The sequence below is a fragment of the Numenius arquata genome, chromosome Z (assembly GCF_964106895.1).
Source record: "Numenius arquata chromosome Z, bNumArq3.hap1.1, whole genome shotgun sequence".
Classification (NCBI taxonomy): Eukaryota; Metazoa; Chordata; class Aves; order Charadriiformes; family Scolopacidae; genus Numenius; species Numenius arquata.
This window is the reverse complement of record NC_133616.1, coordinates 36,398,543-36,416,040: the sequence shown is the minus strand read 5'-3', so window position 1 is coordinate 36,416,040 and position 17,498 is coordinate 36,398,543. Positions and strand designations below refer to the sequence as shown.

The 17,498-nt window shown below is 34.2% G+C and overlaps 1 protein-coding gene across 1 annotated transcript in view; it reads right to left on the bottom strand.

The window, feature by feature from the left end:
• CNTLN (centlein) overlaps window positions 1-17,498 on the bottom strand; it is a 208,818-nt gene that overhangs the window by 121,601 nt on the left and 69,719 nt on the right. Inside the window, exon 8 of the mRNA XM_074166843.1 lies at window positions 9,358-9,543. Within this exon, the coding sequence (XP_074022944.1) occupies window positions 9,358-9,543 (186 nt within the window). The remainder of the gene's footprint in view (window positions 1-9,357; window positions 9,544-17,498) is intronic.

Sequence of the window (17,498 nt, the reverse complement as noted above, 5' to 3'; positions counted from 1 at the left end):
TGCATGACTTTCCTAAACTGACAAAAGAGAGCAGGTATCAAGGGAATAGGTATCTAAGAGCTTCAGAACTAATAACACAGCCTTATGTGTACTCCTGCTTCCCCCTCAGCTTCCTCAGGACAAAGCTGTGCTAACACTAACTGCACAGTACCAAAATCACCACCTAGGAGGAGACAGAAAAAGCTCACCCAGCTTCAACCACAAACGGGCTAATAGGAACACAGTTGCTAAAATATCTTTTCTCTCAGCAACACAACAAAGTTTGCACACACAGCTCAGACTAGAGAAAACATGTACACCTTTAGCAGAATATCTGAGTTAGGAAACAGCATTTGTGCCCTATAGCAACCAACTGGCCCATGACCCATACCCCAAAGTTTTCTTCCTGTCATACTCCAGGAATCCAGTGCCATATGCCATACAAAGCCATGATGCAGGAAACATCCAGAAGCAGTTTATATAGGAGAAGTAAAAATCACTTCCCAGGTTTCCTCTTATTCTGTTACTGAGTCAGATAGCTGAGCAGCTAAGCCAGAACCAATGCTCACCTCAGCATCCTTTACAAGCTGCTTCTTTTTACGGCTTGGAAATCTGATTGTCACAGCCTTGTCTCTATTTACTGTACATACTTCTAGGATGGCCACCAGTAACTAACTGTCGCAGAGCAACTTACCCAGCCTGGACCTTGATCTCATGTGTTCTCATGAGTTCCCAAAAGGGGCTAAAAGCCAGTAAAAGGTTTTCTACCACCCAAGCACTCTTGTAACATTTATGTTTGGCATCCTCCAAAATACACGATTTATATCATATGAAAAAAAGCACTCTGGTCATCTAATAGAGAAGAGGAGGGAGGAGACAGAACAATGCAATCCCTTTATGAAGACCATGCAGCCACCACACTAGAAAGGTTCTCCAAACCAGGTAACCAGGTATGAATGATTTATTTTATTCATGAGGGTAACTAGACTTCCTGTTATAAAATTAATGTTCCAAATTATTGGGAAAAATATGTAATTATAAGATAAGAAAAAATTTTTGTGGTTTAGAAGAATCATCACAGAAAGTCTCAAGCTAAGGCTGAATTTCATTAAGCCTTTTTTGTTAAACTCATTTCCCCATGCATTTGTTGGAGCAGTGACTTTTTAGTTGCAAGTACACACTAAACTAGGCGGTTTTTTCATAAAATTGGTAAGAACAGCAGCAAAGATCCAGGAAAGTTGAAAACATCGGTACTATGTGCTCTAATGCATTGCAATTAATAAACATTAGAAATAGAATGTAACACTACAGAAGCCCAAGTAATTGCTGGTTCAAATATTTTGTACCTTTAAACTCTTGGAAGCAATACTTTACAACTGTCACTTAAAAGTTGCAAGTATAATGGCTTTTTTTTTTTTTTTTAAGAACTTTTCGGGCATCTTATTAGGGTATTTTAGTTTTTAAAAAGCTCATTAATTAGTTACTGGAAGGTTTTACTTGGCTAACTACACCAAATGTAGACAGTATTTCTTCAAAGATTTTAAGATATTTTAAAACATATACTGGCATACTGGAAGTGAGTAGATAGGTTTAAAAAAGCATATTTTTCTGTGTTACAGATTCAGTACTTGAAAGCAAAAAACATAAACCTGCATCTGATGGTGAGACTGCTCCAAAAAAAGCAACTTTGCTGTCTGCTGAACTATTACACTATTATCACAAGTAAAAATCAAACCTGTGCACTAATGGTGTAAACTAGGGACTGTGCTTGTTATGCATTATCATCTCTGTACATTAGAACCTCAATCATACTCAAACAAATTCACTAAAGTGTGGTTTTCAATCTGCTAACTATGCATTCCATAATAGCCTGTAATTATTAAAAACTGACAAGAAAGCTACGCCACCTGTGTTTATGTGAAGCCAGGTAATGAAAAAAACAACAACGCTGTCATCACCTCTCAATTCCTGATTGCATTATCAAAACTGTAGCCGAGTTTGGCATCTGGGTGTGACCTTGTTAACTGCTAGGGTAATTAAATTTATTCTATTGGGAAAAGGGATGATAAATTATTAGCAAGAAGATTTTGTTCACATTTTATTAAATTGGCCTGTCAAAGGGTCGGCCAAATTATCAAGGGCCTCATTTATTGGAGGCCAGCCATATTGCCACATCTGTTACAATTATTTATAATTTCAGCAGTTGAAAACCAACTGAGTTAGGCATCCGCCATGTAAAGTAATTTACAAATTATCTGATGAGGGAGTGTTTTAGCTTCTCCCTCATTTCTAGCCAGCAGAAAGCCGCGCTGTAATTACAGAACACGATTAGGTTCTTTGGGGAACTTATCTTGCACTCATAGCCATAGTAAGATGCAGCAAGAACATATGGAGGAGCTTGTGCTTCTACTCCCTGAAGCTCGTGACCCGCCTGCCGCTGAGCCCTTGAGTTGAATTTGAATGAGAGTGCCATGGCTAATGTTCTACACATGCACCATTTATGCCACAAAACAAATCGGATCACTGTTAATTATGAAGCAGCTATAATCAGGCCTTCACATCTGTGTAATGTGAAGCGCAGTAGGCTGTATTCCAATAATGTATGACTACCTTTGGGTCGCAAATTGCGAGCCATATTGCCTCAGTAGTAGTTACTGAATTCAAAGTAAGTCCTTTGATAAAAGCCCATCACAAAGATATTTTTATCCATTTTTTTTAAACACAAGGCTTTCTTTATCAGCTATTGACCAGAACAGTTAAAGCATATGGCACAAGTTCATTAATGAACAGTAGCACACAGCACTCTAATTTAATGAAACCACTTGAGCCATAAAAATCAGATTTAGTTAATTCCCCCTTTCCCTTTTTTTTTTTTTTCCTTTTCTGCATCTAGCCTATACCCTGGACTCCAACATAATGTCATGGGTGATCTTGCTGTAAAATATAATTATTTTCTCGAACATTTATAAACAGATTTTATATTTTAAGAGCCTGTGCATTTTGTAACATGGAATGGGGGGGCAGAGGGGAGACAAATGGAAAGAAATTGAAAACTGAAAGAAATGTCCAAGCAGTTTCCTCCACATAACCCAAAATTTAACCTGATAACAATTAATAGTCCATATATCATTTCTATTTTAGAAATTACTGTCTCGCAGCTGTCTTCTAACAAAAAAATATTCTTTATTCAGTGAAAAATCTTTCTGTGAGAAAGCAGCTAAACAAGCAGCACCCAGATGGCAAACCAGCTACAGTTTAATTAATCCACTAAAAGCCATTCAGTTTTCAGTAAGGGTAATGTAATTTTGAATAATTGTAGGGAAAAAAATCTCTAAACGTTCTTAAGTTTTATTATAGCGGCATGAATAGTGCCGCTATAGAGTAGTTAAAGTTGAGTTGCTCTTTCCATTTTAAACCACACATTTCCAGTACCTTGGTCCTTTTTTATTATTGCACATTGGAAACAGATAAATGGAATGTCAAACTAAACTAAATGAAAATTAAACTATTCTTCAAAACTGGATCCAGTTTTCACTTTCTGTCCTTTTAACGCTGTAGAACAGGATGTAGATTAGTTTTCAAAAGTTATGCTTCCTAAAGTACAGTGCATTTCTTTCCTTTTTTAAAAAAAGTAATTTCAGAAGCTGCACAAGACCACTATTCCTTGTTTCACAGAAACACATGCCTGCATCCTGGCACACTTACAGCATTGCAGGTGGAGTCCCAAATTGTCACAGTAAAACACACCCAACTGTAACTGACATTGCATTTTATGGTGATCAAGCGGTAGTATACTGTGATCCCAATAGCGACAATGACTTCACAGCCTCTGTTAAGACAGTCAAAACACCACACAGCTTTGCTATGGACAAGGGTATGGCTTGAACCACCAGGTACAAACTCCTTTGTATGTGTCTATATTATCCCAGAATTATTCACTTCAAATACAAAGACCTTCTAGAAAAATAATAATACTGCTTCAAAAAAGACCTGTATTTTCTCCTTTCCACCTTGTTTAAAAGACACATATACAGGACGTTTTAAGTGCAGTTTCACAATACATTGGTATAAAAAAAAATGTTTGGAAACTAAAAATCACTACTGCTTCTTTGACCAAGAATCAGAGACATGCTTATACTAGTTTTTAAAAAAGTGTTTAGCTGTAAGCTACCATATTAAATTTGCTATTAAAAAATAAAAAGATGATTGACATCATTATTAATGAAGATCACGTGTCTAAAATTTAAAGTTTAAGTTATATTTATATATGTATTGCAAACACTAGAAAATACTGGTACTTTTCTATTACAAACATATTTAAATATGGTGCAAATTTAAAGCTACAATATATACCTGCTTTTATTTTAAGGGTAATAATCTCCAAATAATAGATAGTTCACAGCTTAAGGGAATACAACCATTTGAAAATGTTGTAATTATTTATTCAGTAAGCAGTGCTGCCTAAATTGGTCAATTTCAGTTCCCCTGTACTTTCTTCAAGCCCAAGCCTTCAAGCAAGCAGTGATAAAGTCTTTTGCCTTCCACAGTGTGCTGCAGTATTACATCGTTCTAAATGTTCACTATGATTTCATGTCATCTTGTCCTATACAAATACCTTTTCACTACAGTATTTGTTAGTTGCTTAAATTACATTTTGAGATCTTTGTCATCAATTTTAATGCTTTTTAATGAATTGAATATTTCTAAAAACTGGAAGATATTTGTGGCAAGCTTTGACCCATAGGGGGTGCAAGACGGAAAAACTTTTAATGTAAATAAATTAAATGAGTAATTTTTCTAACAGTAAAGTCTAAATAAGTATAATATAAAAAGGATTTTGTTAGGAATTAGTTTCAGTCACTGAAATGATCCCAATCTATAAAACAAAATTTACAACACCACACTTTGAACAGGATATCTGCCTCTTGTTATGCTGTATTATTAACAAGAAATAGAAAATTAGTCCTCAGAAGTGGACTATAAATATTCACATTACAATACTAAGTATACAGGATGAAATATAAAACCACTAAAATAAAGGAGAGTTACTCTCTCCAACTAATTTTTTACCATTTATATTTCAAAGAAAACCAGTGTTTTAAAGACTGTACTATAGAAGCATAATAAACTGAAATGACTAAAATACTGATGTTAGAAAACCAGTAAGACACACTCTGATAAGACCAGGAGAATTTTTGCATGCCAACAACAGACGCATTTTTTCTTGAAATTTTTTATTTATGTATTTCTCATATAAATATTTCTAAAATATTTTTTTTTGTTTTAGTTATAAATCACCATTTTCTTCTAATAAGCTTAAGTTACATCTGTGTACAATATTTACTTTTATTGTTTTATTAGTATTTTCTATTCTGACTTCTTTTAAAAACTTCATAATGAGAAATGAAGATACTATTATAACAGTGCAATTGAATTCTCTATTAGGTAGACTGCACATACCTGTCAGATGCTACAGTTACAAAAATAAAACCTTTAAATGTCTGTTCCTTGATCAAGTATCATCTCTTAATACTGTCTTTAATGTCTTCACGCATATGAAAAGTAGGAGTCAAGACAGAAATGACTGCTTCCACTCAGTAAATATATTTAAATATTTACTAATCACATGGGTAATAGTTATGGTATACTAACCATATGACTAAATGTATGGTATACATCTCAGAACTAAAAATGAACACCAATAATGAAACTGAACCAAACCAGCAATTACCTGAGATGAAATTAATCAAACCCCACAGGCTTATGTTTTGAAAACTATTTAAAATGTTTTTGTTCTTTTCTTTTTTACTGTGTAGCATGATCATAGATCTAACTAAACAGACTTCCAAACTCAGAGATGCTTAATCTCTCTGATCAGAGAAAAGGTATGCGAGAGCTGCTGAATGCACGCATATCAAAATGTAAATAGAATTTTACTTTAAAGAAGATTCAAATTCATCAAACACATTACCAGAATAGCCAAAATAAAATCAATCAAAAGTTTGCCCTCACTAACACAAGTGCCATACTGACTAGAATAAGATTACAACATTAAAAAAGGCATACTTTACCCGTAATGAAAGAAAACGGAGGCATTGTTGCCAATAAAGCAAATAAAATAAAACTCTTGTAACATGATGTCATTTCTACAGCAAGAAAAGCTCAAATCCAGGAAAACGCGTGTGCTAACATATGCAACACAGATGTATAATCTTCCTGGCTAGTGAAAGTCTGAAGATACATTAGTGCTGTCAACAGGCTGTTAGCATGTCCCACAGGATGGACTTTCAGCAAGGCATGGATCTGAACATGTTCAAGAAATCAGTCCTTTACAGCAGAAATACAATTGTCATTTAAATCAACTTCTTTTTTTAGGAAGGACCGTTTTAAAAAATGGTAACAGGAAAACTAATAGATGCCTACATTGCATGGTGTCCTGTTAATTAAGACTCAATTCCAAATCCATCCTGTTTAACTGATGTTGCAGTCAAGAGACAGCAGAATGACTTAGGAGGTTCTCTTAATCACGTTTAACTTCAGAACTTCGCAAACAACCAGTATTCTGGTTATCTAACAGGTCACAAAAGTAATGATAGGTAATCACTTTTGTTTCCCTGCAGAAACCTCAGGTGTGTAACCACACAATAATTATTATCTTTCTAATATTTATACAAGATAGTAAAGTTGGTAATGGGAAATTTGGCTGTCATCAGAACGCAGCCAACAATGAGCATTGTGATACATTCCCAAAAGGCATACTCCAGCCTTTCACCTAGAGCAAGACTTCATGTCAACAAAATTTGGGATATTTGCTATAGCAGAATGGAAAAAGTTAGTCAAAAGAAAATACTAGCTTGTTAAGCACATACTGCTTAACATCTTCGTTCTCCTACAAGCCTAGTAACTATGGATGCTACCTATACACATTTCTTCCCTGAGGCTGCTTCAGTAACACTAATCATTTGTCCCATCCCATCCGGGTTTAAGACTAATTTACTGCAAAATAAAGGTTCATACACTGCATTTAGCTTACTACATTACATTCATTATGATAAGTTGTCTGCTTTTGCTTCCTACCATATCTTTTCCGCTATCTTTCGTAATTATCTGACTGAGCTCATGACAGATCACATAATGTTCAACTGATATATTTCTGCAGAAGGTCAGACTGAACCTACATTCACTAACAAAACAGCAAATTCTTTGAAGAATCACAAGTATCTTTGAAGAATCACTCCTCCAAATAATTATTTGCACCCATGTTTGCCATTAAGTAACTTAGGACTGCTTCACATTTGGATCCTAATTTACATGGAGCATACTGGTTAACGTTCTTCAAGTTCAGGTAGCACTAGAAGGAGACACAGAATAAATCAACAAAAGAAATAGCAACAATTCACCCACACTGGATGTGATTAATTTAAGACATCCAAAGGAACTCAGGTATAAAGTTGAATCACCAATTGTATATTGCCAGTAGCTTCTAAATTAGTGTTACTTATAATGTGAGAAATTTCCTGAAGTTCTTTTAAGAAATAAAAAAATTGATCCGAGTGAAATTGTCTACTTGGATTTGAAATGGATTTCAGTAAAGCTTCATATTAGGACCTCTTAAAGAAACAGCACTGATGTATTTTAAGGGAAGTAAAAATCTTACAGTTAAAGAATTGCTTTAATTATGAGAAATAAGTAATAGCAATAAATGCTTAGTTTACTCAGTGGGAAAGAGTCACCTGTGGTGTCCCACATGTTCAAGAAATATAGAAAGGTAGGAGAGTAGTGTAGTATCAAAATTTCCTAATACTACTAAGCTATTCAGGATAATAAAGACAAAAGCCAATGCCAAATATTTTTATCAAGTCCACATGGGATATGGCGTAACTGTGTAATCAACTGTCACACAATATTCAGGTTAGACAATATAGGTATTGTACATGGAGTAAAGCATTCTAACATCACTTCACAAAGACAACAAAGGCCTCCTTAACCTCAGGAAACATAATCCAGAGACATAATAAAAGCTTTTATGATAAAAAAAAAAAAACACATAGTCTGACAAAATCAACTGCAAAAAACTCCTCAGAACAATATAATGAAAGCAGAATAAGGTATTCGGAAATACAGTTTGAGCATTCAAAAACCATGATCCAAAGCTGTGTTTCGAGCAGAAACAACTTGAGACTAATTTTATATTTATAATGTTGCCAAAAATCCACCAAAATCTTCTGAAAGAAAAAACTCAATTATTTCTAAGATTCAGAAAAAGGTCAAGAATGTATCAAGACGATAACACGACTTAAAAGAATGTATTTTATAATTTGTGACAGAAAATTATCAAATCATTAGATTAAGGGAAACTGTAAAAATACAAAATATGGGTTAAGAATCCTGTGATAAACACTTAAATCAATACTCTGGATAAAGTTAGAACATTAACTTGGGAATGACCATCATTAATACAACCAGGAGATACTGCATTCTGTGATTTTTCTGTTTTGAGGAATCAAACACTGTGATTTTTTTAATAGTCAAACTCGTTTGGGCTCATGAATAGAAGCCCTGGTTACAGATCTACCTTACCCACCCAATATTAAGTGAAGTTTTGGATTTAATGGGCATTATAACCTTAACTATTTTCCCTTCTCTGCTTAATCAAGGGAAAGAGTGCTAGTAAAACTGAAATGCACAACTCCATCTTATTGACAAATCCATGGAAGAAACTCAGCAACAGAGTCTACAAAACCATTGTGAGTAGGTAATTTCAAAGCCTTTGAAACTCACTTTAAGTCATAAATTGGACTTTGGAAAATGTCAGGGGTGTACATGTAAGATCTGGCACACTTGTAAAGCTGGAGGCCCGTTAGTCAAAGTGACGGATTTATTATAACAGTTCCAAATAGCACATTAAGGCTAAAAAATTTTTAGACAAATATTTCTCCCCACCATAATACTTTCTCTAATCTATGATCTAAAGTTTACTTGGCCGGTCAAGGAGCAATGAAACTAACCAGGACCATTAAATTTTATTTTCACAGAGGAAATGCAGAAACTACACCATTTCTGCTAGGAATTTGTTTTCAGGAACAAAATCACCTTGGTCTTGTTTTTATTTTCGGTGTCTGTGCTACAGAATATAAATAAGTGTCATCTTAAATACTGAAAAAGTTACTCACATTTTTTCCCAGGACATATTTAATTGTGAAGCACCTTCTATTAGCAACAGCAGAAATAGCAGAAAAACACTACAGCAGCAGCGTAGTTGCATAGTTTTTCTTAAAAAAAAAAAAACAACCTGCGATTTCCCTTAAAACTATCTGGTACAGAAGCTTAATTCAAAACAAGAGGAAACAACTTTTATTATTTTAGAAGTGGACTCACTTGTACTTCACATTTTGGACAAGAATCCTGATTTAAAGCATCACGAGCCTGCTGAAGTTGCTCTTGTAATTGACAAATCTTTTGATCTTTTCCAAGTAACTGATCCTGAAGAGAGGCACAGTTTTGCTGCAGTTGAATTTCACTTGTTTTAACAGTTTCAAAACATGAAGTCAATTCGTTATAAAGCTATGAGAGGAGAAAGAGAAATAACAGGGTTAAAAATAACTTCAATGTAGACAGACATATAAATACAGGAAAGAAAGTATAATTAAATAACTTATCCACAAAGATTACCCTCTTTTAAGTTTTGACAATTCTTTCATACTTCTTCATCCTCCTGCCTCCTGTCATGCACTACACATTTGAAAACAGTGATTGCAAAAATCACTGAAATTTTAAGTTTGAAAGAAGTTTTTCCAGAAAAAATACAACTTACATTAGAATATTATCGGTTTCAGTTGCTTCCTTATGGCATTTATGAATAAAAAGGGACACCTAAAAATCAGAATTTATTTTACTTCTTCAATAGTTTATATAAAATACAGAAAATACAAAAGAAAGAAAATCCCCTAATATTAGGCAAAAAATGGAAACATCTGTCCTGGGAATGAAATTAAAGGAGCAAGAATACCAAATACCATCCTTGTCTTTTGTAGAGTAGCTCAATCTTTTAAAACTAACATTTTTAATATAGCTTGGATAGCAATACAGTGAATCCACAATTGCCTACTGCATATGTATGAAGTGTAAAATGGTTGTTTAAATAATTATTCTGTGGGAATTTTTTTGACATTAACTATAAAACCCAGAGATGATATTAGAAGTTTTTATCCCTCGCTGTTGCTCAACTTTTCTTGCTGAAACCAGAATGTTGCATATATTCTGCAACCACTTTACAAGACATTACACACACATGTGAAGAATTTCTAGAACTATATCTAAGTATTAATTAGCAGTACATATCATCTGACAAAAAGAAGTTATTTCATAAGAATAAGAGAACAACCACCCCATCCCTCTATTTTTACCCTTCTTTTTCAATAGAAACATCTGAAAACTGTTTAAAATAAAATCTGCTTTTTATTAAAAAAATATAAAAACCAGTGTAAAAAATAAATAGTTGAAAATACTCTAGCTGAATAAACAAAAGTACAGACTCTGAAGGAAATACGTGACTCTACAGCTTTACTACTTAAGCATACATTCCTCTCTCTATTTTAGTCCTTCATTCCTTTGACTGTCCTTTTTTCTCAAAATATATAATATTCTCTCTGACTATGGCTACTACCATAAAATAATCTGTAGAAGGCAGCTGGCAGTTTTATCTGGAAAATTTATTTCTGCCATTCCACCCACAAGAAACTAATTAAATATCAAAATCAGAATTTCCAAATCTATCAATAATATTTATAAGTGCAAGGAACTGACACAAGTCATTTTACTTGTGAAAACATTATTTTACTGTTAATTTTAATCTTTGTCAGCTTTACTTAAATGATATATTTCCTTCTCCTTTTCACCTGTTTACATTGCTTAGAAGTTAAAGCCTTTGAAAGTAAAAGCCTAGATTTTGAAATGGTTTACCTAACACTTTGTGAGAAATTTGCAAACAATTATCTACCTTCTTTTCCTTCTTCTTATCATTTTCTACTCCCATCAGCTCTCAAAATCCACCCTGGACAAAGTAAATTACTTCTTGCCTACTTCCAAAGGAGATGAGAGATCATGTCTCTCAGGCACAATTAACTCAAAGTCCACATAGATTGATATTTCAAATTACTCCGAGTCTTAAAAATTAAACTTTTGCATTAAAATTTCTGTGCCTACTGAATCTTTTCTTATATATTTTAAAAAGCTTAAATCATCACTAGAAATACAAGTTCAAAATTAGCCGATTTCTTATGGAAATCAGTAAGTATCTCACAGGAAAATTAACAGTTCATTTATCAAAAACATGCATTTTTAGATAATGTCCTTCCAAATGAATGGAACATCAAGACACAGTTACTTCCAGCTATAACTATATAAGCTCATTAGCTAGATCATACTGGTATGACAATTTACTGGTTTATGACTAGCAGCACTTAAGTGGCTGTAATTATAGTATCTGAAAGGTAACATCCTAGTAAGATGAATGGAGAACATCAAAAATATGATGTTTTTTTCTAGCTGGCAGCCACGTCCCCTAATGTAGCTAATGGGTATTTTTGGTAGTCAGCATTTGTCAGGACAAGACAAATAGCATGTCTTTTTACTTGCATAAACTTTTCCAACCTTTCCTGTTTGAAAACAGAGTAAAAAACCACATATATTTCAAGTGTAAAACTAGTTAAAAACTATATGCAAAAAAACGCATTCACATCATTCATCTTTTTTTCACTGAGGTTTATATTTTTTTTAAACACCACCAGTGTATTTGTTTACAGGACTCAGATTATTTTTTATTTTAAGGTACTGAACATCAAGAAATTTCAAATTTAAAATTATCTGTATGAAAAGAAATAACATATACAGTCCACAGCTTCCAAATTTAATTTATGGGCGCGTACTGTTTTGTGAATTAAATATGTACTTAATGTTTATATTAGATTATTTGAGGGGGTTCTGCTCATTTTTGACCCTGTTTTAGAAGAGACCCCATATTTAACCACACTGCAGTAAGCACATTCCAGAACATACAGAATTCCACAACATGATGAAACAGATCTACCATTAATAAAGATACAGAATGTCAGGTGTAGAGAGACAAGATCTAAAATGGAGATCAGAGGACTAGAGATGGAACACTGAGTAGAAAATCCAAAAGAGAGACAAAATTATTGTAAATTATTTATCTCAGAACTAGCAAGCATCACAGAAAAGAGGAGTGAAATCTTGACTGTACATAAGCGAGTGGTTATACTTTACCTGAATGTCAATAAGACATGAGATTTACCCAGGAAATTATTTAATCCCCAAGAAGAGATATAAAAAAAATAACTATGTTTAAAAGGTAGAAAGAAAAAGCAAAATATTTAAAATCATTCCTTATACATTTTATGAAATTTGGTAATTAGGAAAAAAAGGCAACAGACAGCAACACAAGACTGTACTCTGCAAAAACTGTTGCACTGTCTGTATTTTGATAATCTCTAATGCCTTACAGCTGTCCTTTCTCTGACAGGCAACATAGACTGTTAGAGGTGAAGGTACTTAAAAACAAATAAAAAAAGATTAAAAGTATCTGAAATCAGTACACTGTAATAAATTTAGTCTATATGACACAAGAGCATTATTTATCAGTGAGGAAGGAAGAGTAACTTAGCTGAATTACAAGAAAAAATGTATCACATATATCTCAGCTACCCTACCAATTTCCTATATTGATTTAACTGATTTTACCAGAAAACACTTTTTTGCTAGATCTTTGAAGAGTTACTTAAAACAGAAAAATTCATTAGAACAGTAGGTGTGCTAATGTCATCAAGTAACCTAAAAATGCCAGACCAAAGCTAGGACTTCCAGGAGAACCAAATAATGTGACTCTAATGCCTACTCACATGTAACAGAAAATATTTAACAGCTTGGTAATGGTGGGGTGAGGTAAAGTACGGACACACATTAAGTATGGGTGATGGCAAAATTAAGTTAGGTCAGACTAAGGAAAGACGAGGAATTCCAACAAAACCTAGTAAAACTAAATAATTAACCCATGCTATCTATTGTATTTTATCTTAGCCAGAATCACAGTTTAACTGGAAAAAAAAAATGCAGAATGGAACTGTTGACACAAGTGACAGACACTAACATTATACAAGTGTGCAGGATTTATTTTAAACTAGACTGCTCCTATGTACTGAATGCCAATTAACAGCTGGAACACGTTTTCCAGTTCCAGAATAATTCCCAGTTCCATGATCCAAAGGGCATTTAGTTAATGGTCTCATAGACTTTTCTATGATATCAACTAAAGCACAGAAAGTGGGGACATCCAGGAAATTTCCTTCAAAAGTATACCCCTGAGAGGAACTAACCTCTCAGGGTTAGTAGTTAGTACCTCAGGAAGGTAGATCCATCAGTTAAAATGCAACAGTAGCCAATTATATACACTGGGTGTAAAATAAATATTCTCCTACATTAAACATTCATCTGAATATTCACACCCCAAAAACCAGTGTATTACAGAGACCCGAGTAAATGAACCTGAACGTGCCACAATATTGAACATATACTAATGACACTAATGTCAAAAAAAGTCTAAATTAAGACACAACAAAACTACAAGGGAAACTATTACAGCACCACTACAGAAATCCATGTTACAAGATCATGCTATTTATGAGAATTTGAAAAGAACATGGGCAGAAAGCAGCTGGAGGAGCTCTAGGGTGAAACTGAAGAGGCACTCCAGACAGACTAGATACAGCACATTTACGGTGTTTAGTTTCAAAATGGAAAAGCAGAGAGAGAGGGTATTTTTGAGATGAGAGACCATGAAGCTTACCTATGATATAAGACAAAAATGTCAGACACAAGTGAGAAGTTAAGAAGAAAAACAAAAGAAGTTCAGAATGGATGTAAATAACTTGAGACAACACACAAGGAAGCATCACTAGTACAAGCTAAAAGAGAAGCCGTGCTTTCCTCAACTTTATGGTAGTATATAATTGCAAATACAGTGGTTGTTTTGGAAACCATGTAAAATGGATAACTTTAGTAATATACCTTCTCAAAAATAACAGAAGAGCATATAAAAGAAAAGGATATTTTAGTCTTTCTGATAAGAGTTGTTACTGCAAAAATGCAAACTGATAAGTCAATTATTTGAATGAATTCAGGAATACCTGTTTCCTGACTGATTTCCTCCCCTTCCCGCCCCTCCTCCCCCACCAAAATGTAGCCTTCCAGCATACATCCGTCTAATCAGTTTTGTGCAACTCCTTGTGTTGATATGGCTATTTAACAGTGAGGTTTGTGGATTGCTCCTTTGAATATGTAAAAAATTTGACACATTTCTCTCAGAAAGACTGTGTTTATCAGCAATGACTTCTCTGTGAAAAGCTACCAAATCCTTTTTCTGCATTAACTAGGACTGGTGTTCTTCACAAGCCTGCTGAGTGCTCTCTGAGAGTACACTATATAGAGAGAAGAAATCTAAATAGGGTATAGAAGAAATACATAACTAAATTAACGTACTTCCCAACAATAGAAAACAGTATAGGAGCTTGAACTAAAGTGTGAGATAATCTTTGTTAAAGATCCGAGTTTCTTACAGCTTTCACAGATGAAGTGGACTACAAATGTGATGATACACTTACTACTGATGTGGGCTTCAGCATATTTGACTGGACAGTAAGTTTCTCTCAGCTCTTATCATGTGTGAAAGAACTTACATTTTTCATTACAATTTGAGGGAGAACCTGCATAGTTACCACCGTTTACACATCTATATGGTTTTAAATTTTGTTTTGTGAATTTGTGCAATGCTGCTTACATAACAAGAAACACATTTCTGTGACTATAACTGTGCTTAAAGGTTGTTGCAGTTGAAAAGAAAGACTGGAAGTGGTAAAAAGCCAGTAACTTCACATTCTGCTTACAATTTCTCAGGCTTGAAGGAAAGCGAACTATCTCCACACACTGACATCAGGAGACGGATTAGCAAAAGCAATCATAGGCACAAAATTAGCCACAACATACGAAAACGCATCTGACACTATACTATTTTTATCTACTTTCCGGTGCACTTGATGCAGACTTCTGCAATGCCTCATAATTGAAAGCTTTTACTGTGTTTTCTAATTATGTCAAAAATCTCACTACTGAGAAATGCTCTTCTTCATCAAAGACGTGTACTGTACCACTATCCACGGTATTCTGTATCTGAGAGCTGAGTTCCAGGACATGAATTATGAGTTCCTATTTAATGACAAATAACAGAATTTCTACCTTCAGTAAAAGGGCCTTCCACTAAGAGATTTTTTTAATCAGTGTGATTAACAAGGAACCTAAAGGCCACATCAGATCAAGGGAAAGTACTGCATTATAAAAACAAAGGCCCTAAATTGTAAATTTCAGAAAACTGTGATAAGCTGGCTAAGGAGTTCAGAATCTCTTCTTGTCTTATTATCCCTAGTATTGATTGAAGTCTCTCCACCTTGAAATTGTTGGTGAGGACAAATCTATTGAGTCTCATTAAATCCAGCACAGGAATGAAGTCCCCTGAGCATTTGGGACCACTAAAACAGATGCTATACATTTTAGAAAAATATTCCCTATCCTTGACAATAAGAACTACAGCTGTAGTATGAAATAGATATTAATTTATTTCCACAAATGCTCTAACATAAAGGAGTTATTGTAGAACCCATAAAATTTGTATTTAAAGAAGAAAAAAGGTAGTAGTATGTCAAGTCAATACAACTTGATAAAGCAGATTACACATCTTCACATGCATATGGCTACCCACTACAGCTAGACTTGGAAGAGAATTTGCAGTCCTCAATGGATTTACACATAATCCAGTGCAAGTTCACGACCTTGATCTGGTTTATCAGAAATGTGGTTTTTTTTTTCTATTCAGTCTACTGTTTCATACTACACATTAACATCAGCACAAGGAGAGGCTCCTCCCAGATGAACATGGAATATGTAAGCCAACCACATTGCCTGAGCTATAGCATATACTGCCTATCTGACCACTACCAGAGAGGTCATTGATCTTGCTGTAAGGGACAATATATCATAGGATGTACACAGTGATAGGCTCAATGCCTTTCAGAACAGTAGGAAAATACTCCTTTGTGAGTATGTTTATGGAATAGCTGACACATCCTTATCTAGCTGTTACAGCCTGCATATTATTAATGCATAGAAGACAAAAAGAACACATTTGTCTGCAATAGTTTGCCTTTCTCATTCAAGGCAAAAATAGGCATTAGTATTATTTTCACAAATGCAGAGTTTTTTTAAAGGCCTGCTGTGACTTCAGTCAGACTTTGTATCTTGTGATTTGGAGCTTGCTACTTTGAAGCAATTACAGTGGGATATTTTATACAGTTATTCTGATCAGAAGTATAGAACAGGATTGTTATGATAAAGGAACTCCTTTTCGCCACTGAAGTTCTCTCAAGTCAATTTGCCACAAACATTTTTAGATCTATTCCACGCTGACTTATGGAACTTAACTTTTGTTTTTATTTTTTTTTTCTAATATATTCTTTTTTTTTTTCATATTTGCATAAAAAACAACGTTTTTTTTACAGGTGTATTAGATATTTTGATATTTTACAAAAAGACAGCCTATCAGTTCCAGAACAGTAATTTTTCAGAATCATGGAGTTGGCTTTTGCTGGTTTAAGAGGTAAACCTTACTTCTCCCTGTTGGAAAAACATTGAATTCAACACCTCCAAATCAGCAAATTTTAGGGTCATCTATGAGTTGAAGTATTTGGCAGCTAAGAAAAAAAAAAGGGCTTATCTTCAAAACCACAGTATTCTTGTTGTATGATCAGCTAAGCAAAAGTTCTTAAGTCCTGCTAAGACAGACCAAGAACTGTGAACCAGCTATCTGAAGCAATCCTGAATTTTGAGCTAAGCCCAGTTTAGAAGCAACCTGCCCCTACACCCATCAATTTTCCATAATACATAAATAACTTAGAATAGCAAAATTATTTCTCATAGGACAGGTAAAATCCTTTCCCAAAGTAAGTAAGTAATACTGTCAAAATCACTATTATGCAAGGTAAGGGGACCTTTATAAAAGAGTTTTCTCATGCTTTAAAATAGTCTCACGAAAACACAGTATTATTTTCCTTCATATGTTGCAGAACTAGTCTGGAACAACATGGTCTTGCAAACACTGATGCCGAGAGTTCATATTATCTTCACTTGTGCCATTATTTATTTTTTTCTGAGTGACTCAAAGGATCCATTTAACACCTACAGAAGCATTGAATGAAAGAAAGAGCAACTCCCAATACCTACATTCTGTATTTAAAACAACAAAAAACCCAAATCTGTAAGTTACATTGTCTTGCCCCAGATAGGTAGGGCTCCCCTTACCTTGTAGATGTTATGAACAACTTTGATAGAAGTCTACCTGTAGCTTGACTAGACTGTGTCAACTGTCTACCTGCAGTCACTGCAGTCAATGATAAACT